This window comes from Canis lupus, chromosome 3 (genome assembly GCF_048164855.1).
Source record: "Canis lupus baileyi chromosome 3, mCanLup2.hap1, whole genome shotgun sequence".
NCBI classification, from domain to species: Eukaryota; Metazoa; Chordata; class Mammalia; order Carnivora; family Canidae; genus Canis; species Canis lupus.
In genome coordinates, this window is record NC_132840.1 from 52,976,438 (window position 1) to 53,002,549 (window position 26,112).

General features: G+C 44.3%; 1 protein-coding gene and 1 long non-coding RNA gene across 10 annotated transcripts; one reads left to right on the forward strand and one right to left on the reverse strand.

Moving 5' to 3' along the window:
* The first annotated feature begins 660 nt into the window (after nt 1-660).
* ZNF18 (zinc finger protein 18) lies at nt 661-25,751 on the forward strand. Of its 7 annotated transcripts, none has more exons than XM_072821103.1 (9): nt 662-766; nt 1,363-1,458; nt 10,495-10,641; nt 11,107-11,614; nt 12,828-13,017; nt 13,455-13,546; nt 19,073-19,157; nt 19,721-19,828; nt 24,447-25,751. In XM_072821103.1, exons 4-9 carry the CDS (start codon nt 11,222-11,224, stop codon nt 25,223-25,225), a joined length of 1,647 nt encoding a protein of 548 aa, XP_072677204.1. In that variant the 5' UTR covers nt 662-766; nt 1,363-1,458; nt 10,495-10,641; nt 11,107-11,221; the 3' UTR covers nt 25,226-25,751. The 7 variants fall into 7 exon arrangements, with proteins under 7 accessions (XP_072677206.1, XP_072677208.1, XP_072677204.1 ...); XM_072821104.1 differs by lacking the exon at nt 662-766 and adding an exon at nt 931-1,119; XM_072821105.1 differs by lacking the exon at nt 10,495-10,641 and having other exon boundaries at nt 661-766.
* Nucleotides 14,488-25,311, reverse strand: LOC140630606 (uncharacterized). Of its 3 annotated transcripts, XR_012028362.1 has the most exons (6): nt 23,845-25,311; nt 23,314-23,468; nt 21,920-22,000; nt 20,446-20,505; nt 15,361-15,505; nt 14,488-14,620 (listed from the first exon to the last, which is right to left on the reverse strand). It is a non-coding gene; the product is annotated as an uncharacterized lncRNA (long non-coding RNA). The 3 variants fall into 3 exon arrangements; XR_012028360.1 differs by having other exon boundaries at nt 23,314-25,311; XR_012028361.1 differs by having other exon boundaries at nt 20,446-21,597; nt 23,314-25,311.
* Nucleotides 25,752-26,112: the final 361 nt, after the last annotated feature.

Consider the following 26,112-nt stretch of genomic DNA (forward strand, 5'->3'; position numbering starts at 1 on the left):
GGGAGGATGATGACATTCTTGTCCAAGTAGAGCCTGGTGAGGAGGGAGACAGACGAAGGCAAAGTTGGGAAGACAGGTTAGCTAGTACCTCGCTGAATTCCAACATAGGGAAGTGGGAAGAAAGCGCCCAGGAAACGCAGAGTTGGTGTGAGTTAGAGCTGCAGGACAGAGGGAGACTGGGGAAGCCTGGGTGGCTCAGGTCGTGACCCCGGGGTCCTGGGATCAGTCTCGCAGGGAGCCTGCTTCTCCCTCTGCCTGTGTTTCTCACGAATAAATAAAAAAAATCCTGAAAAAAAAAGAGAGAGAGAGAGAGAGATGGAGGAAATGAAATGCCGCAGAGCCCAAAGGTAGGGGAGGGGAGGGAAGGGGGGAGGAAGGGCAGCCAGCGAGGCCCCTGCCTAAGCACCTGCCGTACCTGCAGGGTCGCAAAGGCGTGGGGCCGGCACAGCGTCTGCTACGGACCAGGGAATTACCCCGGTGGATCGTCGCAGCGCCTGGCCCAGAGGAGGGCCTCGCTAGCCCACCGCTCGCGGGCAGGCGGAGGAGCCAGCGCACCAGGCTGCAACCGAGGAGCCGAGGGCCGGCTGCGGGGACCAGGAGCCCGCGAGAGGGGCGGGGCGACGCGAGAGGGGCGGGGCGACGCGGGCGGCCAATCGGAGCCCGCGCCCCAGCGCCGGCCCCGCCCCGCCGCCCGACGCCGACGCCGCCGGCGCGCGCAGCTCCCCCCCTCCCGGAAGTGCCTCCGGAGCCGGCGCCGCGGGCCGAGGTGAGCGCGCCCGGGCTGGGCGGGTCTGGCTGCGGCCGCCCGGGGTCGAGCTTGGCGGGGCCCGCGTTTGCTCGGGGCTCGGCCGGCCCCCGGGGAGCGGCGGCGGGGCTGGAGGACGCGCCACCCACGGTCTCCGGGGGCGCGGGGACGCGGCGGGTGCGGAGGAGGGGCAGCGGGGCCCCTCCAGCCCCTCGACCCGGCTCCGCGGCCCGGAGCCTGAGGACCCCGCCGGACTCCCCGGGCACGCACGCCCCTGGACCCGCCCCGAGGCCGGCCGCGTCCTCCGCCTTCCGCGAAACGCTGGGACGGAGAAGGCCCTCCGTGGGCCGATGCGCGGAGCGTCTCTCCCCGGGGTGCGCGGGTGGAGGATGCCCGGGTGGGGAGCGCTGCCCCGGCCTCCGGGGCGCACAGTGCCGGGAGCGCCCCACCTCGGCGAGTGCGACAGCCCCACGGGCCCGCCCCCCCAAGCCCCCCAAAGTTGGCAGCTCGCCTTCCCGGAGCGCAGGCCTCGCTTGGAGCAACCTGGGTTCTCGCGCGGCCGCCCCTTGTGAGCCAGGGGGCCTCCTAATGGGTCCACGATGATGCTTGCCTTGCAGGGGCATCGTGAGGACTAGAAATGGCATGAGCAGGGCCTAATATGGAGCTGACACGTAGTGCTGGAGCAATAACTACTCAGACGCTCCTTGGAGACGGTAAGGCAGGAGTGTCTTCGGGGGCGGGGCTGCTGCGACGCGGTTTTGCAGGGGCAGGGAGCGGTTTGGGGGCTGCGGTCTGCAACAAGGAGTGGAGAATGCTAGCGGGGGAGCCCGGGGGCCGGGCCGGGCGGGAGGGGCCGTGGATGGAAATTGACATCACGGGTAGAGGGAAGAACCCTGAACCCACTGGACTGGGTTTTTTTTTTTTTTTTTTTTTTTCCTCTGAAGGCAGGCCTGGGTGAGAAAGCATTTGATCAGATATCCGGGCTGGTCAGATACCATGGTTGCTGTAGCATTTGGCCAGCTAATCAGAGGTGACGGACTTTCCCTAAACTGGACTCAGTCAGCCAGGATTCTTGCTAAAACGGGACTAGAAGGGCCAAAAGGCCAGGCCTCTGTGGGAGCCTGGCGAAAGTTTGCTTAAGGAAAGAGTGTTTGTCAGTAGTATGTACACAACAAAGAGCTACTCGTATGCATATGTATAGTAAGTATGCTTACCTGAGGGTGCATGTTGAGTTCACTCTCGTTTGTTATAGTTTTATTCTTTTAAGATTTTTTTTTAAATTTTTATTTATTGATGATAGTCACACAGAGAGAGAGAGAGAGGCAGAGACACAGGCAGAGGGAGAAGCAGGCTCCATGCACCGGGAGCCCGACGTGGGATTCGATCCCGGGTCTCCAGGATCGCGCCCTGGGCCAAAGGCAGGCGCCAAACCGCTGCGCCACCCAGGGATCCCCTCTTTTAAGATTTTTAATTAAAGATTTTATTTATTCATTTGAGAGAGAGAAAGATAGCGAGAGGGAGAAAGCATGAGCAGGGGGAAGAGGGAGAAGCAGGATCCCCGCTGAGCAGGGATCCTGCCTAGGGAGCCCAACTCAGGGCTCCATCCCACGACCCTGGGATCACAACGTGGGCCAAAGGCAGATGCCTCACCGACTAAGTCACCCAGGTGCCCCTATTTGTTATAGTTTTATTTATTTTATTTTATTTTATTTTTTTTTAAGATTTTATTTATCTGAGATCCCAGGGTGGCGCAGCGGTTTGGCGCCTGCCTTTGGCCCAGGGCGCAATCCCGGAGACCAGGGATCGAATCCCACGTCGGGCTCCCGGTGCATGGAGCCTGCTTCTCCCTCTGCCTGTGTCTCTGCCTCTCTCTCTCTCTGTGTGACTATCATAAATAATAAATAAAAATTAAAAAAAAAAGATTTTATTTATGCATGAGAGACACACAGAGAGAGGCAGAGGGCGAAGCAGACTCCCTGCGGGGAGCCCGATGTGGGACTCGATCCTGGGACCCCGCGATCATGCCCTGAGCCAAAGGCATACGCTCAACCACTGAGCCACCCGGGTGTCCCTGTCACAGTTTTAATCACAACTACACATTGGGGATCACTTGAAATGTTTTTTTCATAGTAGGAGCAGATACTCATGAAATCATGGACTCTAAACTATACCCTCTGTAAAGTAATTGGGGAATAATTGAGACTTTTTTTAAAAAAGATTTTATTCATTAATTCATGAGAATATTCAGAATATTCATATATTTTGTTCTGTTTTTCTGAAGAACTCTGGTTAATACATTGGGTCTTGCTTTATTTATTTATTTATTTATTATTTTAAAAAGATTTTATTTATTCATGAGAGGCACACAGAGAGAGAGAGAGAGGCAGAGACATAGGCAGAGGGAGAAGCAGGCTCCATGCAAAGAGCCTGACATGGGACTCGATCCTGGGACTCCAGGATCATGCCCTGGGCCAAAGGCAGGCGCCAAACCGCTGAGCCACCCAGGGATCCCCTTGAGACGTTTTTCTTAGCATTTTGTTTGGGTGGAATTACTGAAAGCAGATTTAAGTATTTTATATGATTTATAATTTTCCCTAAATGTTACCTGAACTGCTCTCTTAGTTCAGGAAGCAAAAACATTTGAGTAAGTCTACCCATCTGTCTCCTGCTATCTGAAATCTTTCTACTTGTTATTTGAAACTCAGGAAAATTGATTTAGATAATGAAAGATTTTTATTTATTTTAAATTTATTAAAGTTTTATTTATTTATCTTAGAGCATGAGGGAGGAAAGAAGGAAAGAGGGAGAGAGGGAGAGGGAGAGGGGGAGAGAACCCCAGGCAGACCTTGTGCTAAGCGCATAAAGCCAAAAGCAGGACCTGGTCCTAGGACTCCGAAATCACCACCTAAGCTGAAACCAAGAGTTGGCTGCCTAACCGACTTCACCACCCACGCACCTTATTTAAAAAAATTTTTAAAGTAGACTCTGTGCCCAGCAACTCGGGGTTTGAACTCACAATCCTGAGATCAAGAGTAGGACACTTGGGGCACCCAGTAGTTCAGTCAGTTAAATGTGTACCTTGGGCTCAGGTCATGATCTCAGGGTCCTGGGATTGAGCCCCACGTGGGGCTCCCTGCTAGTGGGGAGTCTGCTTCTCCCTCTCCCTCTATCCCTCCTCCCGTTCATTTTCTCTCCCTCTCTCTCAAATAAATACATAAAAATTATTTTTTTAATAAATAAAAATCTTAAAAAAAAAAAAGAGTAGGACACTTGACTGAGTCCCCCAGGTGCCCCTTGTTCAATTTTTTAACATATTTATTCAAAACTACATTTTTTTCTCTAGAGCTTTAGTGATCACCTATACATTTTGATAATGTGTTTTCACTATTAATATGAAAACATTTTAATTTTGTGGTGCCTGGGTGGCTCAGTTGGTTAAGTGTCTGCCTTCTGCTCAGATCGGGATCCCAGGATTCTGGGATCTAGCCCCACATCTGGCTCCCTGCTCAGTGGGGAGTCTGCTTCTCCCTCTACTCCTCCGTCTCCCCCTGCCACTCTCTTTGCTTGTGCTCTCTCAGTCAAATAAATAAATAAAATCTTTTAAAAAAAGGCAAAACATTTTAGTGTCCACTATGATTTTTTTCTTTGGCCGTACGTTGTATTAGTTATTTAATACATAGATGTATTAAATAACATCTAGATGTCTTACTGGTTTCTAATTTCATTGCACTGTGGTCAGAGCATACATTCTTTGGGATTCTAGTCTTTTGAAATTTATTTATGCATATGATCTGCTCTGGTGAATGTTTCATATGACCTTGAAATGAATGTGTATTCTGTGGTTGTTGTCTGAATGTCTGTTAGATTGCGTTGGTTTATAGTGTTCAGATTTTCTGTAGCCTTACTGATTTTGTTTGTTTGTTTGTTTGTTTTGGTCTTCTCATTGTATCAACTGTGAGGATTTGTCCCTTTAGACCTGATACTAGGTGTATATACTTTTAGGGTTTTGTGTTCTAAATGATTGGACCCATTTATCATAATGAAATGTTCCTTTTTCTTTTTTTCTTGAAGTCTCTTGCCTAGATACTAATAAAACCATACCAGGTTTTGTATGCTTGCTGTTTGCATAGGATATCTTTTCCCCATTGTTTTGTTTCTAAACTATCTGCATCTTTATGTATTAAATATCTCTTGTAGACACCGTATGGTTGGGCCATTTCTAAATCTGGCAATCTTTATTTTATAATTCAGTGTTTAATCCATTTACATTTAATGTGATTACTGATATGATTATTAGTCTATCACATTGTCTTTTTTGGTGTAGTCCCAGTGGCTTATTTTTGCTTTTATTTCCTTTGCCTGAGAAGATATATCTATAAATATGTTGCTAAGGGTGTCCAAGAGATTGCTGTCTGTGTTTTCCTTTAGGAGTTTTATGGTTTTGTGTCTCACATTTAGGTCTTTAATCTATTTTCAGCTAAATGTTGAGCATGGTATGAGAAAGTGGTCCAGTTTCATTCTTTTGTATGTAGCTGTCCAGTTTTCTTAGCACCATTTACTGAAAAGACCGTCTTTTCCCCATGGTATATTCTTGCCTCTTTTGTTGTAGATGAATTAACCACATAGATGTGGGTTTATTTTTAGGCTCTCTGTTGTGTTCCATTGATCTGTATGTCTATTTTCATGTCAGTACCATACAGGTGTTTTTTTTTTTTTTTAAGATTTTATTTATTCGTTCATGAGAGACACAGAGAAAGAGGCAGAGACACAGGCAGAGAGAGAAGCAGGCTCCCTGCAAGTCCAGATGTGGGACTTGATCCCGGGCCCTGAGATCACACCTGAGCTGAAGGCAGATGCTAAATCGCTGAGCCACCAGGCATCCTAGTACCATACTGTTTTAATTGCTATAACTTTGTAGTAGATCTTAAAATCCTGGGACAGAGATACCTCTAGTTGTGTTCTTTCTCAAAGATTGGCTTTGGTCATTTGTTGTCTTTTGTGGGTCCATGCACATTTTAGAATTATTTTAGTTGAAAAAAAATTTTTAAAAAATAAAAAAATAATTATTTTAGTTGGGTGGAAGTTACTATTATTATTTCCATAGGGATTACGTTGAATCTGTAGTTTGCTTTGGGTAGTATGGGCTTTTCAAACATATTCTTTCAGTCCATGAGCATGATATGGCTTTCCATTTGTGTTGTCTTCAGTTTCTTTCAAAAATGTCTTCTAGTTTTCAGAGTATAGGTCTTTCACCCCCTTGGTTAAATTTATTCCTAGGTATTTTATTCTTTTACACGCAATTGTAAATGGGATTATTTTCTTAATTTCTCTTTCTGCTATTTCATTATTAGTGTATAGAAACATAACAGTTTTCTATATGTTAATTTTGTATCCTGCAATCTTATTGAACTCATTTAACAGTTCTAATCATTTTTTTGATGGAGACTTAGGGTTTTCTGTGTATACTGTTATGTCATCTACGAATAGTGACAGTTTTACTTCTTCCTTACCAGTCTGAATGCTGTTTGTTTCTTTTTCTTGTCTGGTGAGTACAGCTAAGACTTCTAGTACTATGTTGAATAAAAGTGGTGAATGGACATCCTCGTCTTATTCCTGATCTTAAAGGAAAAGCTTTTAGTTTTTTTCCACTGAGTATGATGTTAGATTCAGGGTTTTCATATATGGCTTTTTAAAAAAAAAAAAAATGTGTGTTCTCTCTAAGTCTGCTTTGTTGAGAATTTTTATCATGAATGGATGCATTCTGTTGGATGCTTTTTCTGCATCTATTGTGATGATCATATGGGGTTTTTTCCTTGCTAAATGTGATGTGTTACATTGTTTTATGAATTGAGGTGAATGATTTTTTTAATATATTGTTGAATTTGGTTTGCAAATACCTTGTTGAGGGTTTTTGCATCAATGTTTATCAGAGATAATGGCCTGTAGTTTTCTTTTTTTGTGTCTCTGTGATTTTAGTATTAGGATAGTGCTGGTATTGTAGAATCTTGAAAGTTTTCCTCTTCCATGTTTTGGAATAGTTTGAAAAGAATAGTTATCAACTCTTTTTTAAATGTTTGTTAAAATTTGCCTGTGAAGCCATTTGATAACTGGACTTTTGTTTGTTGGGAGTGTTTTGATTACTAATTTCATTACTAGTAATTGTTTCATTCAAATTTTCTATTTTTGAATCAGCTTTAAAAGGTTGTATGTTTCTAGGAATTTATCCATTTTTCCCCCCTAGGTTGTCTAGTTTGTTGGTATATAATTGTTCATAATATTCTTTTGTAATCTTTTGTGTTTCTGTGATTTGAGTTGTTACTTTTCTTCTTTCATTTCTGATTTTGTTTGGGTTGCCTCTCTGTCTCTTTTTAATGAATCTGGTTAAAGGTTTATCAATTTTTTAAAAAGATTTATTTATTTTAGAGAGCACATGGGTATAAGTGGGGGAAGGATAGAGGGAGAGAATCTCCAGCAGACTCCCCCCTGAGTATGGAGCCCAATGCAGGGCTGGAGCTCAGGGCCCTTTAGACCTTGACCTGAGTTGAAACCAAGAGTTGGGTGTGTAGCTGATTGAGCCACCCAGGCACCCTAAGGTGTATCAATTTTGTTGATTTTTTTTCAAAGGACCAACTCCCGGTTTCATTGATCTATATTATTGGTTTTTTTTAGTTTCCATTTTATTTCTTTCCTTTTTTTTTTTTTTTAAGATTTCGTTTATTTATTTATTCATGAGAGAGACAGAGAGGCAGAGACACGGGCAGAGGGAGAAGCGGGCTCCCTGAAGAGAGCCTGATGTGGGACTTGATTCCAGGACCCCTGGGTCATGCCCTGAGCGGAAGGCAGATGCTCAACTGCTGAACCACCCAGGTGTCCCTCCATTTCATTTATTTCTGCTCTAATCTTTACTATTTCCTTTCTTCTACTGGTTTTGGGTTTTGTTCTTTTTCTAGCTCCTTTAGGTAAGGTTAGGTTGTTTAGTTGAGATTTTTGTTTTTTAAGTAGGACTGTATTGCTCTAACTTCCTTCTTAAGAACTGCTTTTCTACATCCCAAAGATTTGGATCCATTGTATTATTTTCATTTATCTCCATGTATTTATTTCCTCTCAGATTTCTATTTTTTAAATTAATTAATTAATTAATTAATTAATTAATTTATGAGAGACACACAGAGAGAGGCAGAGACACAGGCAGAGGGAGAAGCAGGTTTCATATGCAGGGAGCCTGATGTGGGACTCGATCCTGGGACAGGGATCATGCCCTGAGCTGAAGGCAGATGCTTAACCGCTGAGCCACCCAAGCGTCCCTCCTCTTTGATTTCTTGATTGACCTATTCGTTGTTTAATATCATGTTGTGGAATCATTAATCCAGATTTCCACATCCAGTAAAAACATCTTTCAATGTCCAATAGGACATTGTGGATGGCACATCGTAGATGCTAAGGATTCTGTTATCTCTCTCTGAAGAGTATTGAGTTTTGTTCTAGCAGGTAATTGAGTTACTGACACATCATCTTTGACTGGAATTAGCTTGGTTTTATACCTTGTTAGGACAGATCTCTAGAAAGCCCGAAGTGTATCCTGAGGCCTTCTAACTTGATCACACTAGACCAATAGGCTGGGTTTCCTCTGTCGATCTTGTTGAGGCTTGGCTTTAGGCTCTCTTAGGGCAGGTTTAGAGTAGGTCTTACTCTAGGGTGTGGTCTTTACTCCTGACATGTGGCCTTTCTGGTATCTCAGGATGCTTTGTGTATTAGTGAGGTCTCCTTTCTCAATGGTCAAAAAATCCAATATTTCTCATCACTGATTAGCATTTTATATTTCTTTTGCTCTTAACCCTGTAGCAAGTGTGTTTTTGCATAGTTTCACCATGCCCATGTGCAGTCCAGCCCTGGGCTTACAGGGAAACCCCACACAGACTTTCCATTTTGCTTGAAACCTTTTTTTTTTTTTTTAAGATTCTTTCTTTCTTTCTTTCTTTCTTTCTTTCTTTCTTTCTTTCTTTCTTTCTTTCTTTCTTTCTTTCTTTTTTTTTTTTTAATGAGAGATAGAGGCAGAGACACAGGCAGAGGGAGAAGCAGGCTCCCTGTGGAGAGCCTGATATGGAACTTGATCCCAGGACCCCAAGGTCACGCCCTGAGCCAAAGGCAGATGCTCAACCACTGAGCTACCGAGGCATCCCATGTTTTCTTCTTCTTTTAAAAAAAATTTTTGTTTATTTATTTATTATATATATATAGACAGAGCACAAGCAGTGGGGGAAGGGCACAGGGAGGAGTAGGCTGAGTAGGGAGCCTGAAGAGGGACTCAATCCCAGGACCCTAGGGTCATGACCTGAGCTGAAGGCAGATGCTTAACCAAGTGAGTCACCCAGGTGTCCTTTTTAAAATTTTAAATGATTTTCTGATACAGGATAAATTGTTTGAAGTGCTAAGGATGAAGACATTCCTTATTATACCTTAGGGAAAAATCAGCTTTTGTTTATTAATCATGTATTTATTAGAGAGAGGGAGCATGTGTGAGCAAGTGGGGGGAGGAGCAGAGGAAGAAGGAGAGAGAATCCCAAGTTGACTCCATACTGAGCACAGAGGCCAATGCAGGGCTCCATCTTATGACCCTGAGATCGTGACCTGAGCCAAAACCAAGAGTTGGATGCTTAACCACTGAGCCACCTAGGTGCCCGGAAAAAGTAACTTTTCTTTTTCTTTTTCTTTTTCATTTTTTAAATTTAAATTCAATTAATTAACATATACTATATTACTAGTTTCAGAGATAGAGGTCAGTGATCCATCAGTTGCATATAACACTCAGTGGTCATTATGTCACATGCCCTCCTTAATGCCTGTCACCCAGTGACCCTATTCCCCCCTGCCCTCAGAAAAGCAACTTTTAAAAGCTGGAGTGTTATACCATCTCTGATTAAGCCAGACAGATTAAGTGATCGGGTTTGTTTGCTTCCTCATTTTGTTTTTATTGTTACAGTTAGTGTCTTGGAGAAATGATGATCTGTTTGTAGCTCTTTAATAACATTCAAGGATGGACCCAGTGATCCACTATTAGGATCATATTCAAGAAAGTTAATTAGGGGATCCCTGGGTGGCTCAGAGGTTTAGTGCCTGCCTTCGGCTCAGGGCGTGATCCTGGAGTCCTGGGATGGAGTCCCACATCAGGTTCCCTGCCTGGAGCCTGCTTCTCCCTCTGCCTGTGTCTTTGCTTCTCTCTCTCTCTCTGTGTCTCTCATGAATAAATAAAATCTTAAAAAAAAAAGTTAATTATAAATAGTACATGTATGATAGTACAATAAACATTTGTAAATACTGTCACTTAATATTTCTTTTCACTTAGTTACTGTCTTCTAAATTTTTTTTTTAATTTTTATTTATTTATGATAGTCACAGAGAGAGAGAGAGAGAGAGGCAGAGGGAGAAGCAGGCTCCATGCACCGGGAGCCCGATGTGGGATTCGATCCTGGGTCTCCAGGATCGCGCCCTGGGCCAAAGGCAGGCGCCAAACCGCTGCGCCACCCAGGGATCCCTGTCTTCTAAATTTTTATACCAGTCACTGTAAAATAGTGCTCACTTAGTTCAAGGCCATAGGAATGTTTCTGAGGTAGTCACTCTTTGTTCTAAGTCTTCTGTAAGCCGAGGGTTGAAACTTTCAGTTGTGACAAGTTTTTCCTAAATTCCCAAATAGTCCAGTTTTCTTTTTTTATGTATAATTTTTTAAAAAAGATTTTATTTATTTGAAACAGGGAGAGTGCACAAGCAGGGGGAGCAACAGAGAGAGAGGGAGAAGCAGGCTCGCCACTGAGCAGGGAGCCAGATACGGGACTCAATCCCAGGACCCTGAGATCATGACCTGAGCTGAAGGCAGACGCTTAACCAACTGAGCCACCCAGGTGCTCTCCAAATAGTCCAGTTTTCCATGTGGCACTCAAAAGAGGTTACCTAGAAATTTCATTGCACCTTTTGGGGAAAAATTAATTTGTTCTCTTTAACCTCCTATTTATTATGGAAGCATCAGATTATTTCAACGTTAGCTTTTATTTCTAGGCTATGATATCTTTGTTCAGCTTTACTTTCTAGTCTATAGACTTCCATATGCAGGTAAGGAAGTGTTGTGCAGAAGAGCCATTTGCTTGTAAGCCAGTTAGTGAAAATGCTTCCACTGATGCATTTTATTTTTCTACTTGGTTGCGTGTTTGAAGAACGAGAGAGAGAGAGTGTTGTAAAGCAGTTAGCGTGAGGATGCCGGTTTAGATACCGTATGAGCTATTTGCATGGTGGCTTCAAGTTTATGATCTTTCTCAGGTGGGTCATGTGCATTTGTTCTTATTGATAACGTGTCCCTCTCCTCTCTCCAGTACTGGCTTTCATTCCCTCTCTAATGTACCTGTGAGAACCTCAGTGAAGACTTGGTCCTCCCCAGAGACAGCTCCATCCCGGAAACACTTCACCAAGAAGGACTTGCCAAGCCGGATGATGCCTGTCGAGCTGGGACAGGCCTTGCTCCTGCTGCCGCCGCCACTGGCAAAGGCCGAGGACTCCCCATTCTCTGGACCAGATGCCACTCCTCGAGGGGAGCTCTCTAACCCCGAGACTGCGCGCCAGCTCTTCAGGCAGTTTCGTTACCAGGTGATGTCTGGGCCCCACGAGACTCTGCGACAACTTCGGAAACTCTGTTTTCAGTGGCTGCAGCCAGAGGTTCACACAAAGGAGCAGATCCTAGAGATCCTCATGTTGGAGCAGTTCCTGACCATCTTGCCCGGGGAGATCCAGATGTGGGTGCGGAAACAGTGTCCAGGCAGCGGAGAGGAGGCAGTGACCCTTGTGGAGAGCTTGAGGGGAGACCCCCGGAGACTGTGGCAATGGGTAAGTGGAGGGTATAACTGCCAGTGGTGCGCAGGGCTCCTCTGGGGTCTTACCAGGTGGGCTGTCTTTTTTCTGACTTCTCAGTGCATGTGATTTTCCACACTAACAGTCGATTCTCCAATTTACCGATACCAGTTAGGTGTCTTAAAGTTCATTTCAAATCTGACACTGATATTCTGGGGTCGGCAGACCCAGTAGGATAAGGGTCAGCCACACAAGACTGCTCCCATTTCAGTCACACAGGCCAGATGTGCTTAAAACTGACTGGCTGTACATTTGGAGGTTCCCACCACCCCCTCCTCAGGTTTGTTAATTTACTAGAATGGCTCATAGAACTTGAAGCAAAAACCACTTATACTTACTGGTTTATGATGAAGGGCATGTTTCAGGAACAGTCAAAAGGAGGACATAGGGATGGCATAGGACTTTCATGGCATGTCGGGGCACACCATCCTCCCAGCACTTCTGTGTGGTCACCTACTCAGAAGCTCTCCAAACCCCATACTTGAAGGGATTTTATGGAGGTTTCATTACTTAGGCATGCTAGATCAACCATTGGCCATCGGTGATTGAAAATCTCCAGCTCTTCTCTCTTCCTCAGAGGTTGAGGGTTGGGGCTGCATGTTCAGTCCTCTGATGACCTGAATGGTTCCTCTGATGACCAGCCTCTCTCCTGAACTGTCTGGGGCCCTCTGAGTGTCACCCTCCTAGCCTAAACTCAGTGAGCCCCTAAGGGGGCTCACTATGAATAATGGAAGTTGTCCTGTCACTCCTGTCCCTGAGGCAATTCCAGGAACCTGGGACAAAGACCAAATACCTGTTTCTTATTATACCACATCAGTATATCCACATAGCTCACTGAGTTCTAAGACTCTCTGACTTAATGCTTTCTCATCATTGCAGATAGAAGATAAAGTCTCTTATCCATTCCATCTTTATACTAACATGTTTAAGAAGTTTGAATTTTAATTGACAGAGATTATCCTGTAGAAACACATGATTAATGGCATGTTCAGGGCCTCCCAGGCCTGATTCAGGCCTCAGCCGTTCTACATCTCTTAGGAGGTTTTCCTCACAGGTTCCTGCTGGTTTTCTATTTCCCTGCTCCATGTCCCTAAGGACTGCCTTCTTATATGCTATGGAGCATTAGCTTTGTTTCTTTTAGAGCTCCTCAGTCTGAATCTTTCTGTAATTCGTCATATGTGGTCTCTAGATCAGCATCCAGGTTCTAGGACAGGAAATCTTATCAGAGAAGATGGAATCTGCAAGCTGCCACGTGGGGGGAATGGAGCGCCATCTTGAAGTGATGCCTCCAGAGCTGGGACTTCATGACTCGACCTGCAGGCCTCTGGAGCCACCAGGCCATACTGTGAAAGAGGAGTGTGACGTGGAACAAGAATTAGGTGAGGGCCAGTTACTTGTCATGTGCCGTACTCTCTCGGGGAATTTTGGGGACTATGGTTTGTAGGCCTAAGAGTGAGTTGAAAATGACACACTGCTCAGATGACAGTATCTCTGGAAAGTTTGGAAACATGGTGGACCTACTGAATCCCTCTGATGTGGAGATTCAGTCTGTGAATCTCCTTTATGACTGGGCCAGACCAATTGAATTTTGGTTCTGAGGCAGGGGAAAGAAGGGAGGAGGAAAATACGGACAAGACTATTTGGAAGGTTGGGGGGAGTTGGAATTTGTTAGAGAGGTAGGTAAATACGAGTCTTGACATCATGGATGGTGGGACAGGCATCAGGTCAGTTCTCATTTGTGACGATTTTCATCTGTACCCTCTGGGGGTGGTTTGCAATGACTTCTAGAGTCTTCAAACTCTGTTCCTCACTTCAGTGATGGCTGCTGCCCCACCTCCTGCCCCACCCGAGGAAAGGCTCATCAGAGACCAGGACTTCGGAGCCTCCTTTCTCCAAGCAGCATCTCCGGTGAGCTGATTTCCCACCCTGCCTCTCTCACCCCAGACCTGGGCTGGAGGGTGTTGGTAGTTGGGAGGATGGAAGGGGTGCGTCCTTAGAAGCAGAGTAGAGGGCAGCCCAGGTGGCTCAGCGGTTTAGAGCTGCCTTCAGCTAGGGCCTGATCCTGGAGACTGGGGATTGAGTCCCATGTCAGGCTCCCTCTGCCTGTGTCTCTGCCTCTCTCTCTGTATGTCTCTCATGAATAAATAAATAAAATCTTTTTTTTAAAAAAAAAAAGCAGAGTAGAGGACAGCCTTGCAGGGACAAGAACAGTACCCACAGAATGAACCCTGAGTCTCGCAATTTCCCCTGGGGCAGAATGTTGAGTAATCATCTCGATGATGGATCTGGGTCCTGGAAGAAGTGCCCTCTTGTTTCTCCTTTTCCTGTTTTTCGGGTTATGCTGAGAAAAGGCTCTGTTTCATTTCCTGGTCTAGGCCTCGCCCATAGGAGTCCATCTGAGCTTTTGAATGGTTCTGTCTAATGTGGGGCAGGTGGCCTCCTCCAGCCACTTAATTCCACCATTATGGAAGCCTAATTGACAAACAGTAAACTACACGTATTTCGAGTGTACAATTTGGTAATTCTCTGACACAGACACACACGTGTGAAACCACAGCCACAGTCAGGATGATAAACATACTTGTTATGCCCAATGGTTTCCTTTTGCCCTTTTGTGGTCCCTCACTCCTTCCCCGATCTTGAGATCCTGAGGCCACCACAAGTTGCTTTCTTTTACATTTGTTAGTTTGCATTTTCCAGAATCTTACGTAACACAGAATCATGCCATCTCTGCTCTTACCTTTGTTCTTCTGCATGTATTGTATTTTTCTTGCTTTTCACGTTTTTTCAGTGGTTTTTAACCGTTGGACTATGATGGACCTTGGAGTCATTTTCTTCATGTTTCTTGCTTGGGATTCTTGGATCTGTGGGTACATGGTTTCCAACAGATTTGGGAAATTTTGGCCAGTATTTCTCCGACAGTTTTCTGTCTCCCTTCCTTCTCCTCTTCTTTGTGGACTTTGAGAATAACATCTCCACGGGCTGTATATAATGATAACGTGCAGATATATGTTAGCTCTCTTGAGGTTGTCTCAGTCTTTCCTACACTTTCTTGAACATGTAGGGTATGGCTGTACCATCTGTATTAATGTCCTTGTCTACTCATCTATCACCTGTATCATTTCTGAATCAGTTTTGATGGTTTGATCTCATTTTGAGATGTTTTCCTGCTACTTTTTATGTATGCCCAGCAACCTTTGATTGGCTCTTGGACTTTGTGAATTTTACCTTGTTGGGTGCTGGGTATTTTGACATTCCTATAAATGTTGTTGGGCTTCACTCTGGCATATGGTTGAGTTACTTGGACATAGTTTGTGTTATGGCACCAGCGAAGCCTTTAGTCTAGGTGAATTTCTCCCACTACTGAGGCAATACCCTTGTGTGTCTTCTACCTGTTGCTGCTTGATGTACAAGAGTTTCTACTCTGGCTGGTGGAAAATAACTGTTTTTAGCACTATGCAAGCTCTATTTCCTCTGCTGCTTTTGTGGGATCTTTCTCAGACTTGTGGGGGACCCTCTGCACATCTCTGGAGCTCTCTCTCTGTTTAGAAGACTCTGGTCTTCTGCCCTGTTAACTATAACTGCCTTCACCTCCCCAAACTCTGAGCTCCTTCTGCCAGCTTAAGGGGGAAGGGGCTGCCTGACTCCACCTGGCTCCCCTGCTTGTGCTTCTTGGGGTGCTCTCTCCAGGCAGCAGGTTTGTGGGCAGTGGCAGGGCTCACCTCATTTGTTTCCTCACTTTGAGGGATCTCTGCTTTGTTCTGCCTCTTAGGTGATGACTGCAAACCATTGTGTCATGTATTTTGTCCTATTTTTCAGTTGCTTGAGGCGAGAAGGTAAATCTGGTCTCTGTTACTCCCATCTTTGCTGTAAACAAGTTTGGAACAGGTTTATTTTGAACATGTAGTTAACAATTCTGAAAAGTTGCGTTTGATTAAAAATAAAGTTTTTCTGGAACGAACCTGTATACCTTGAGCACAGCATGTTTCAAACCTTTGGGGAAGCCTTCTTGGGACTTGCCTCCTGAGGTACTTTAGAGTGAAGGTAAAGGGAGGGAAGCCAGTAAGTAGGTGGTGTTTGATGTGATGCTCAAGCCAGGTCTGAGCCTCAGCTTCCCAGGCAGAGAAGGGTAGGAACCAGGATACCGACTTTACAGTTTGCCCTGAGGAGAGGGACAGGCGTGTCCAGGAGAGGCACAGATCTTTTTAATGACTCAAGGGTACCTGTCTTCCTACTTTCCAGATACCTGGCAACCAAACTGTTAGGTAGGGAGTTTTGTAGTCAAAGGATTTGGGTATTCTGTGAAATATTTCAAGCAGACATGGAGGCTTATTGTTGCTTCTGTAGAAAGTACAGAGTATCCGTATGAAAGGCATATACAATTTATGAACAGAGTATCCATATGAAAGGCATATACAATTTATGAACTGTGTTTTAACTAGGAGAATTAAGCATTGACTGTACAAAACATTTACTATGACTTGCTCTGGGTACTGTGCGTGTGTTTCCCTATATTGCACAGACAACTGATAGCCACTCAATCCAAACAAAGGTCATTCCTATCTAATCCCAGTATCCCTGCTCTGAACTGTAACAAAAGCAGTTTGCATCAGAAGGACCATGATATTTAATGGATGCTTTGATAATTGAAGGTGATATTGAAATAGATGTAATCATGTCCTCTGATCTCTTTTATAAGTTAGGAGCCTCGTGAATAATGCCAGAATAATGAAGTAGCATCCCTACACAGTGCTTCTTCATTGTTAGAACCCATGACTGAGTTAGAGCCTCACCAAGATTCAGGGACATATTTACTCACATTCCTGTGTTTTCAACCTGGAGAGGAATAGTGCAAACTTGGGCAAGTCAGTTGTGCAGTGTTTCACAGACCCACAAGGTGGTGCTGTCTTCACACAAAATCCGGATTGCTTTTTCATTAAATTCTATACTTCTGTCCTTCCAGAATAGGAACTGAGATTTTTTCCCCCTTTCTTAATATAAAAATGAGAAAAAGGCAAGATGGATGCAGTTGTGTCTTGTGTAGATGTTTATTCATGAATCCCTAGCTTCTTGGCAGGCAGTTCCTTGAGTGAGGTGGCTTCATGTGGAGGTATGCTGTTGAGAGCCCTCCAGAAGCATCTTTTCAGAGTTTTGAATGAGCTGATAGTGGCGCTTGGGGATTTTGGTAGCTGCACTCTTGGTTGACTTGTACCGTCCTTGGGAGCTCCTATTCTGGTGCCTACAGAACTGGCCGTGTGTCCAGCAGGCCAGGCAGCCGAGCAGTCACTGTGCTGGGCATGCCTGTTACTCTGCGGTGCGGTCCATGTTGTCTGATCAAAAAGACCGAGGGATCCCGTATTCAGCAGTGTTTGCTCAAACTGGTTATTTTCAGAAGGTTGTTAAAATCACTTCACTCACAGATTAACAAAATAAGCTCACAACTCAAGGAATTTCTTTAACAATCAAAAGTTCTAAATTAAAATTCAAATTAAAAGTGTAGTTATAGTTAATACTTAAGTATATGGTGAAATCTATTTAAGTCACTTTTCACATTTTTTTTTTTAAAGATTTTACTTACTTTACAGCGAGAGAGAAAGAGCTAGAGCATGAGCGGGGTGGGGAGAAGAGGGACAAAGAATCTCAACCAGACTTCCTGCAGAGCACAGAACCCTATGTGGGACCTGATCTCACACCTTGAGATCATGGCCTGAGCTGAAATCAACAGTTAGATGCTTAACTGATTGAGACACCCAGGCATCCCTGCTTTTCACATATTTATCCTAAAAAAAAATCCAAGCCATCTAGCTTTTAAAAATTTTTGCTTAGTATTTGCTCATTGCAGACTTTTTGGTATCTTTATTCTTTCTCAGGTCTTTCTGCTTCTCTTTGATGTGCAGTGGGGCAGGCTTGATTTAGGATGGAGAATGGTTTCCCTGAGTGTACCATGTGTCAGAAGAGGATCTCATTCTCGTCTTAGTTTTGCTCCTCATAGCTGTCTATTCATGATAATAATGGATGGCTATTGACTTTGAGGTTCCTAAAAGTGCACAGAACCCCTTAATTCCCTCCTCAAACCCCTTAGTGGGGAGTCTAGGAGACCTGTAGACCACTTGTAAGATAATAATAGTAATAAATATCACTTTCTGAGGAGTTATTTGCCAAGGGCTTTGTTTCCCCCAAACAACGTATCTGGTGCTTACTCTGTCTTGAGCATTGCCCTGGGGACTGAGAAAGTACAGTGGAGAGTCCTTTTCTCATGTAGCTCACATGCTAGTAGAGGCAGCTCTTAGATACTTGTGCATGTGTGCGTGCTATGAAAACAAGTGACGCTTGCATGATGTGTTCAGTTTTGAGTTTTGTACTATGATCAGGTGAGGATGAAGACTCAGAAAGGTTACATAACTTGCTTAAGATCACACAGGTAGCAGTGGCAGGGCTGGGACCTGAAACCCTGTGTGTCTGACTCCAAGGGCTGGGCTATTTATTAATTACACTGCTGCACAGACTGAGTCTAGTCAGCACCTCAGTAGAAAGATCGGGATTTGAATTCACTGGAGGAGACTCCAGTTAGGCAGTGTTCCTAGTTTCCTAGGAAAAGAAGGGCATGTTTTGGGGATCATTGAGGCATACCTTGCTCCAGAGAACCCATTGATTTTCTATTCAGTGGGAGGAAAAGTGGGCTAATGTTAGACCTTAAACTCAGAACTGTTGGGGGATTTCCAAATGTGCATGGGGGGCAGCATCTGCTCTGAGCCCACTGATCTGTGTCAGACAATGCAGCTAGCTTCCCTGTGGGTTCTTCCCACCTTTTTGCTGATTTGCATTTGCATTTCCAACAAATTCCCTTTTAATTTTTTTTCCCTCTTGAATTTCCAGATTTTAATGAGATATTGGGACTATCAGGCTCCTACCATTCAAAGATCTCTATTATAAGCACTGAGTTAAAAAAAAAAATACAGTGTAGAAAAGGCCTCTGTGTCCTTCACTCTTAAATATGTGCAAATGAAAATAATCCAGAACTTAAACCTAAATGTTTTCTAATGAGGGCAAGAAATAGTGACGAGGAGGCTATAGCTTTCCCCTTGGCCTCTTCTGGTGAGCCACCTCCCAAGATTCCTTAGATTGTTGTCTTTTTTTAAAGATTTTTATTTATTTGAGAGCAAGCAAGTGAGAGCACAACCAGTAGGGAGGGACAGAGGAAGAAGCAGACGCCCTGCTGAGCAGGGAGTGCATGTGGACTCAATCTCAGGACCTTGAGATCATGATCCAAGCCGAATGCAGATGCTTAACTGGCTGAGCCACCCAGGCACCCTTCCTTAGATCTTCTGATGACCAGGCTTCTAGGGCACATTACTGTTTTGCTCCAGTTCCCTCTAGGTGGGGAAGGCTGGCTCACAAACCTGCAGTGGAGTGATGGTATTGTGTGCTTTCTAGGAGCAGTGGAGGCACCTGGATTCCACTCAGAAGGAGCAGTACTGGGATCTCATGCTGGAGACCTATGGGAAAATGGTCTCAGGAGGTGAGGGCGTGCATTTGTCTGATGTCTGTCTGTTTAATTTACATTAAACATTTCCTGTGTCCCTCTAGAGGTAGCTGCTCCACTTGAAGTTCCCTGGATGAAGGGGAGGGCATTGGGCATGTTTAGTGAGAGCTTCCTTGTATTGGAAGGATTCCGTGTGCCTCGAACTGTTATGGGTGCATTCCATGTGGTAACTCCCTAAATCTACAAGATATATGATGGTTTTCCCGTGTTAGAGATGATCAAAGTGAGTGTCAGGTCAAACCATGTGCTCACTGTTACGTAGCTTGTAAGTGCTGAGTTACGACAACTCAGTGTGTCCTACTGAGTCCATGCTCCAGGCCGCTAACCTGCGCTGTCTCAGCCAACCTTTGGGGGGACTCATTCAAGAGCCTTGCACCAGCCTGCCAGGTGGTGTGGAAGGCAGACACCTCTTAACATAAGTGTTTTGAGGGATCTCCAGATCCTTCATCTTTCCCCGTCACAGTCAAGTTGCACCTTTGAAAGACACAGCTTGGTCCCCAGTTCTCCCCATTCATCTTCCTATTCTCTCTCTGTGCTAGGCATTTCCAGTTCCAAGTCTGATCTGACTAATTCCGCAGAGTATGGGGAAGAACTGGCAGGATTGCACCTTCATGTCAGCGAGAAGATCCCAAGACCCACCCTCATAGGTGAGCGATCTTTCGTTGGGTCTGAGCCGTTTCTGACCTCCTGTCATTGAATTGGAGGTGGCAGGGGATGTACTAGGAACTGAGGTTTGTGCCCTTGTCTGTGATTGGCCGTGATCTGGTTGGTCCAGTGAGAATGCTGAGGTTGAGTCTCCTCACGTCTGGTGTGGGGCCATTGATTCATACTAAGTCATCGTGGAACACAGACCACACATTGGACCTGCTGCCTGCAGTCTTGTGTGCCATGACAGCTTGCTTTCTCAGAGCGAGTTAAGGTTAGGATAGATTGATACTAATCCAGGTATGAGTTGAACAAAAAGGTGATGTGAAAAAGGCAGCAGTTACTGCTCTTCCTGACTCTTGTGTTTTTCTTCTTTCTTTATTCTGGTAGGAGTGAAATGAAGATTAATTAAGACAAACATGTTTAAAAAGAAAAACATGTTTAATTAATCTCTAAGCACTTAACATGCACTAGACAGCAGTGGTGACAAACACTTCCTATAAACCTTGTATTTTAAGATCCTAGAGGAAGAAATGTGTGACTTTGTTCTGTTGTAACATAGCAATCACCCTTTGTTCGTGGCACTCTGTTTAAAACATTGCAGTTATGTAACACCTACCTGTCATGCATACCTGCACACTCCATCCCACAACACACCCTTCTCCGTAGACAAAAGATCCTAGAATTAGAAGAAGAAAAGGACCAGGGATGACAATTTTATGACAAGTCATTCTTTCTCTCCAGTGGGATCAAATTAATTATGTTCCTTTGCTGATATGCTACAGAAACAGCAAGCATCAAATGAAACAGACGATTTTTAATTCTAACCGATGTGTTTATTGTACTACTATTTCACAAGGATTCCTTTGGAGCAATATTTTTCAAACTGCGTTTCATGGCCAGTGTATTGTGAAATCCTCTTCTAGGTTGCAACCAGCATTTAAAAAATTGCAATGATAAGACTGTAGAAAATGCCAGAATGCAGATAGACACTATCAGATGTCAGGATAGGTAGCATTTCAGGAAATTTTTGTTCCAAATATGTGTGTATGTTCTGTATTTCAGTATAAACATATTTCTTACAGTGGGTGGCAGACAAAAAAGTTTGAAAACACTGCTTTAGTGGTTGTTGCAGTAGGATTTTTGTTTTACTAGATTTTCTTTTCCAGAGCAGTTACAGGTTCATAGGGAAATTGAGTGGAAGGTACAGAGATTTCTCATATGCTCCTCTGCAGTGGGATTTTATTTGTGATATATAGTTCACATATCCCTACTCATTCTTTTTTTTTCCCCCTCCTCCTTCAATCCACCTGCCAGCATGGTCCCATTAGATCTTACCCTGAAAGAGACTGTGGATAGTCTATAAAGCTAGCCTGCTTTCATAGAGCAAAGAAATGCTACTCTTGGTTCTTGAAAGAGAGGATATATGGGAAGAGAGGCCAGGGAAGTAGGCATGTCCAGGCTGGATTGGAAGGGAGTGTGTGAGGAACCCTGTGGAAAGTTGATGCCAGAGCCAGGGGTACAGGGATGTGCCCTGGACTCCTGGGGGAACAAGTAACAGGACCAGAAAGGACTGGTCCTGTCTTAAAGACACAACAAGTTAGTGATGCCTGGGTGGCTTGGCCATTTGGTGCCTGCCTTCTGCCCAGAGTGTGGTCCTGGAGTCCTGGGATTGAGTCCCGGGATGGAGTCCCGCATCGGGCTCCCTGCATGGAGCCTGCTTCTCTGTCTCTGCTTCTCTCTCTGTCTCTCATGAATAAATAAATAAAATCTTAAAAAAAAAAAAAAGACACAACAGTTAGCCGGCCTGCCAGACCTGGACTCATATCAAGGGGGCAAAAGCATCAGGAGAGCACAGGTATACTGTTTGTTTGGCCATATGGAAGACTAGCTTATAGTTAAAGCAGGTCAGCAGGGGAATAAACCTCAAGAAGCCACGTACTCACTGCTGATCAAAAGTCCAAGGTATTAATAAAAAAAATAAATTGGGGGAAATGAATCATTATTACTTGTCTGGAAGAATACTGCAAGAATACAAGAGTCTTGGAAGAATGTTTCATCAGCATTAGATCTGTAAATGTTGAGAGTCTTACTTGAGTCTAGCTGGTTCAGTCAGTGGAACATGCCACCCAATCTCTGGGTCCTGAGTTCGAGCCCCATGTTGGGCGTGGAGCCTGGGTTAAAAAAAAAAGAATCTGTCATTTTAGAAAGTCAAAGTCAAGGATCCCTGGGTGGCTCAGCAGTTTAGTGCCTGCCTTTGGCCTAGAGCGTGATCCTGGAGTCCCGGGATCATGTCTCACATCGGGCTCCCTGCATGGAGCCTGCTTCTCCCTCTGCCTATATCTCTGCCTCTCTCTGTGTGTCTCATGAATAAATAAATAAAATCTTAAAAAAAAAAAAAAAGAAAGTCAAAGTCATTAAAATGATGGGATACTGATATAAAAATAGGCCCACAGACGGATGGAACACAAAAGGGAGTCTCAGAAGAGATGCTGGTCTATATGAGGGTTTAGCATGTGATGGAGGAAGAGGCAGCGCAGGCCCATGCATGGGAGGAGGGTTCTTCACAGAGCAGTACTCTTAAAGAATCAGTTTAAATTTGATGAAAAAGATATGAAATATGAAAGTCATAATAAGGAAGAGAGTGAATATTTGATCCTCATCTGGGGTGGGGAATATTTTATCAGTATAAAAGCCACAGATATGGAAACGACGAATACCCACCATTTTCTTCAGTATGGATGGAACTGGAGGGTATTATGCTGAGTGAAGTAAGTCAATTGGAGAAGGACAAATATTATATGGTCTCATTCATATGGAGAATATAAAAAATAATGAAAGGGACTATAGGGGAAAGGAGAGAAAATGAGTGGGAAATATCAGAGAGGGTGACAAAACATGAGAGACTCCTAACTCTGAGAAACGAACAAGGGGTGGTGGAAGGGAAGGTGGGCGGGGGGAAGGGGTGACTGGGTGACAGGCACTGAGGAGGGGCACTTGACAGGATGAGAACTGGGTGTTATACTGTATGTTAACAAATCGAACTCCAATAAAAAATATACAAAAAAAAAAAAAAAGCCACAGAAGAAAACTGTTAAGGAAAAGATCATAGTAGACTGGAGTATTTTTAAAAATACCTGCCCCCATGACTTACATTTATACATAAGTAACCCCAAGCAAAGTTAAGGTACCAAATTGGTGAAAAATATTGTTTATTAACATGTTGGGTAAATGATTATTTTTCTTAATATAGAGTTAGTGCAGGTTAATAAGAAAAAATGACTTTCCCAATAAAAAAAATGGACAGCAGTCTTAGGAAAAATAGCTCATAAATGTGAAAAAAAAATGCATCCCTTATTAACTAAGGAATTAACCCCTTTCTAACAGTGAAAAACTATTTCTTTGCACTGCTCTCAATGGCCAATATTTTAGAAATATTCAGGACTTAAGTATGGAACAGTCTGCTTCGCTCAGCCCAGGTGCTCACTCCAGGGGATGGTCCTCCTGGAGATGGATTCACCATTCAGCATCACGAGCCTCAGAAACAGCATTCAGGCCAGGTAACAGGGTAGCAACACTTCAAGGAACCTGGAGTGGTCAGAAATGTGGGCCGACATGTATGAAGAAAAATCGCAGCATTATCTATAGTAACAAAAACACAGCACACAACTTCAGTTTCCACAGTAGGAGAATTCCTTCAGTAAATCGTATGCTTAGTATTGTATGTTTATGGTGACATCTCCATGATGGACCATTATTCAGCTTTAAAATGATATTTATAAAGACTTCTCTAAAGACAACAGTGCCTTTGTCATTTGAGAGGAATGTGTTGTAAGACTCTGTGAATTAACAAGTCAAGATCTCCCTCATTAGCAGATTCCTGGGGTCTCTAGCAGATAATTTGAAGACCTTAGATCTGTGGGAAGAAAGTTTTTTATAAAAGTTGGAAACAAATTCAGCCACCAAAATAAAAGCCTTTACTATTTGTATCATGTAGTGGTAATAACCAAAAACTTACGTTATGAGAAGAACGACATTTCAACTGTTAACTCGAGTTAGTGAGGCACAGGTGGATGGATGCTGCATTCAGGCCCAGGCCAAGGGTCCACTTCAATGCGACAGCCTCTCTGTGCATTAAAGCCACAGTAAAGTGACATTGTAATGCATTTCCTAAGTTTTACGTTACCTGTAAATGGGAGAATCCATGTGGAATTCATAAATCTGGCCATTTACAATTTAAATGCCACAAAGTCAAGTGTGGAACTGTGTAGACAGTATGGTATCAATTATGTAAAGAAAAAATAAAACATTCACATACATACATATGTATAGTTTGAACAGACACCATAGGAGAAGTATAATCGTGGTTGCCACCTCTGAGTGGTTTGATTGAGGTTGATTTGGTTTTCTTTCTGTTTTTCTCTCCAAATTGTTTTTAGTGATCAAACTTAATGTTTTATGTATAAGCAGAAAAAAAATGACTCATTTTTCAAAGTAACACCCTTATATAATACACTTGTTTTTCTTGGGCCTCAAATGCACACTGCTGGGGTCGCCTGGCTGGCTCAGTTGGTGGAGTGTGCACATTGAACAATTTCAAATCTTCTTTCTTTCTTCCAGGAGACAGGCAGGAGAATGACAAAGAGAACCTGAATTTGGAAAATTGTAGGGGCCAGGAAACTTCCGACGTCTCCTGCCAAGTGTCAGGAGAGGCACCTTCGCAGGCTTCCTTGAGTGGCCTCCTCAGTGAGGATGAACCGAGATGCTTTGGAGAAGGGGACAGTCTCCCCGAGGCTCTGGAAAATCTTCAAGGTGAGGGGCCAGTGGGCCAGCTCTCGCCCCAAGGAAGGAATTCTGGGAAACAGCATTTGGCCAATCCCCATCCAGAAGAACTGTCCCTGTTGTGGCTGGAGGAGAAGAGAGAGGCCTCTCCGAAAGGGCAGCCAAGGGCCCCCATGGCCCAGAAACTCCCCACCTGCAGGGAGTGTGGGAAAACGTTTTACAGGAATTCTCAGCTTGTTTTTCACCAAAGAACTCACACCGGAGAGACATACTTTCAGTGCCCCACCTGCAAAAAAGCCTTTCTGCGGAGTTCAGACTTTGTGAAGCATCAGAGGATCCACACAGGAGAGAAGCCTTGTAAATGTGATTACTGTGGGAAAGGCTTTAGCGACTTCTCAGGATTGCGTCATCATGAGAAGATCCACACAGGGGAGAAACCCTATAAATGTCCCATCTGTGAGAAGAGTTTTATTCAGAGATCAAACTTTAATCGGCATCAGAGAGTTCACACAGGGGAGAAACCGTATAAGTGTTCCCGCTGCGGGAAGAGTTTCAGCTGGAGCTCGAGCCTTGATAAACATCAAAGATCCCATTTAGGAAAGAAGCCCTTTCCGTAGGCAGGCTCCCATAGCCCAGTTCTGGCCCTGGGCCGTTTAAAAATACTTTGTGCCATCTGGAGAAATTGCATCTCTTAAAGACCAGCCCTGTTCTCTCTCTCTCTCTCTCTCTCTCTCTCTCTCTCTTTTTCATGGATTAGAGAATTACCTGAACACGGCTTTGGACTGGAAGGACATGTTGGCCTCTGGGTTGGCTTTTGTGTTGGCTTAATTTCTTCTGCATCAGGAGAAAGAACAATCTTCATCTTTCAGCTCATCTCTTGTTTTGAACCCCTTGGGGAGAAAAACGTATCACTTGGAGTTCCTGTTTTACAAGTGCTGTCTGGGGAGTGTTTAACTGGATCAGCTACAGTTGCTGCTCTTGGGAGGGGCCTCAGGTCAGCACTTTGGGGATGGGGGTCCTAGAGCAGGTCTCCTGTTACAGTAGGGGCAGTGGACAGGGCCAGAGAGCTTGCACGTGTTGTCAGATGGGTGCAAAATTAACTTCAAATGTCCCTCGTTTTATAAATAAACTTCTTAAAGTCGCTCCCTGTCTTATTTGTGTCTATAGCGTCACTGTGTTTTAACTGTAACTCAAAGTGCATTTTCCCATAGAAGACTCTAAATGGTGGTTGAGCTCCTTCCTGATCATCCCGTACTCACCGAGTTTATCACTCAGTTGAAGAGTCAGGAAGTTGCTAACCTGGTGTCCAGGTGTGAGAGCTCGGTTAGTGCTGGGCATTCTTTCAGGTAAGTGTATCATCCCTGGTGTCTTTCTTTTTGTGTGTGTGAGGGGATTAATTTATTTGAAAGAGAGTGTGAGAGAGAGAGAAGGGGGGGGAGGGGCAGAGGGAGAAGCAGGCTCCCTCCCCACCTGAACAAGGAACCGGATGAGGGACCAGGACCCC

Excerpts from the sequence above, each read along its gene's own strand:
- ZNF18 (XM_072821105.1), top strand. The coding sequence starts at position 11,222 with ATGATGCCTGTCGAGCTGGGACAGGCCTTGCTCCTGCTGCCGCCGCCA. Across the intron at positions 11,615-12,827 it reads CCCGGAGACTGTGGCAATGG|ATCAGCATCCAGGTTCTAGG; the intron begins GTAAGTGGAGGG and ends TGTGGTCTCTAG. Across the intron at positions 19,158-19,720 it reads TGGGAAAATGGTCTCAGGAG|GCATTTCCAGTTCCAAGTCT; the intron begins GTGAGGGCGTGC and ends TCTCTGTGCTAG.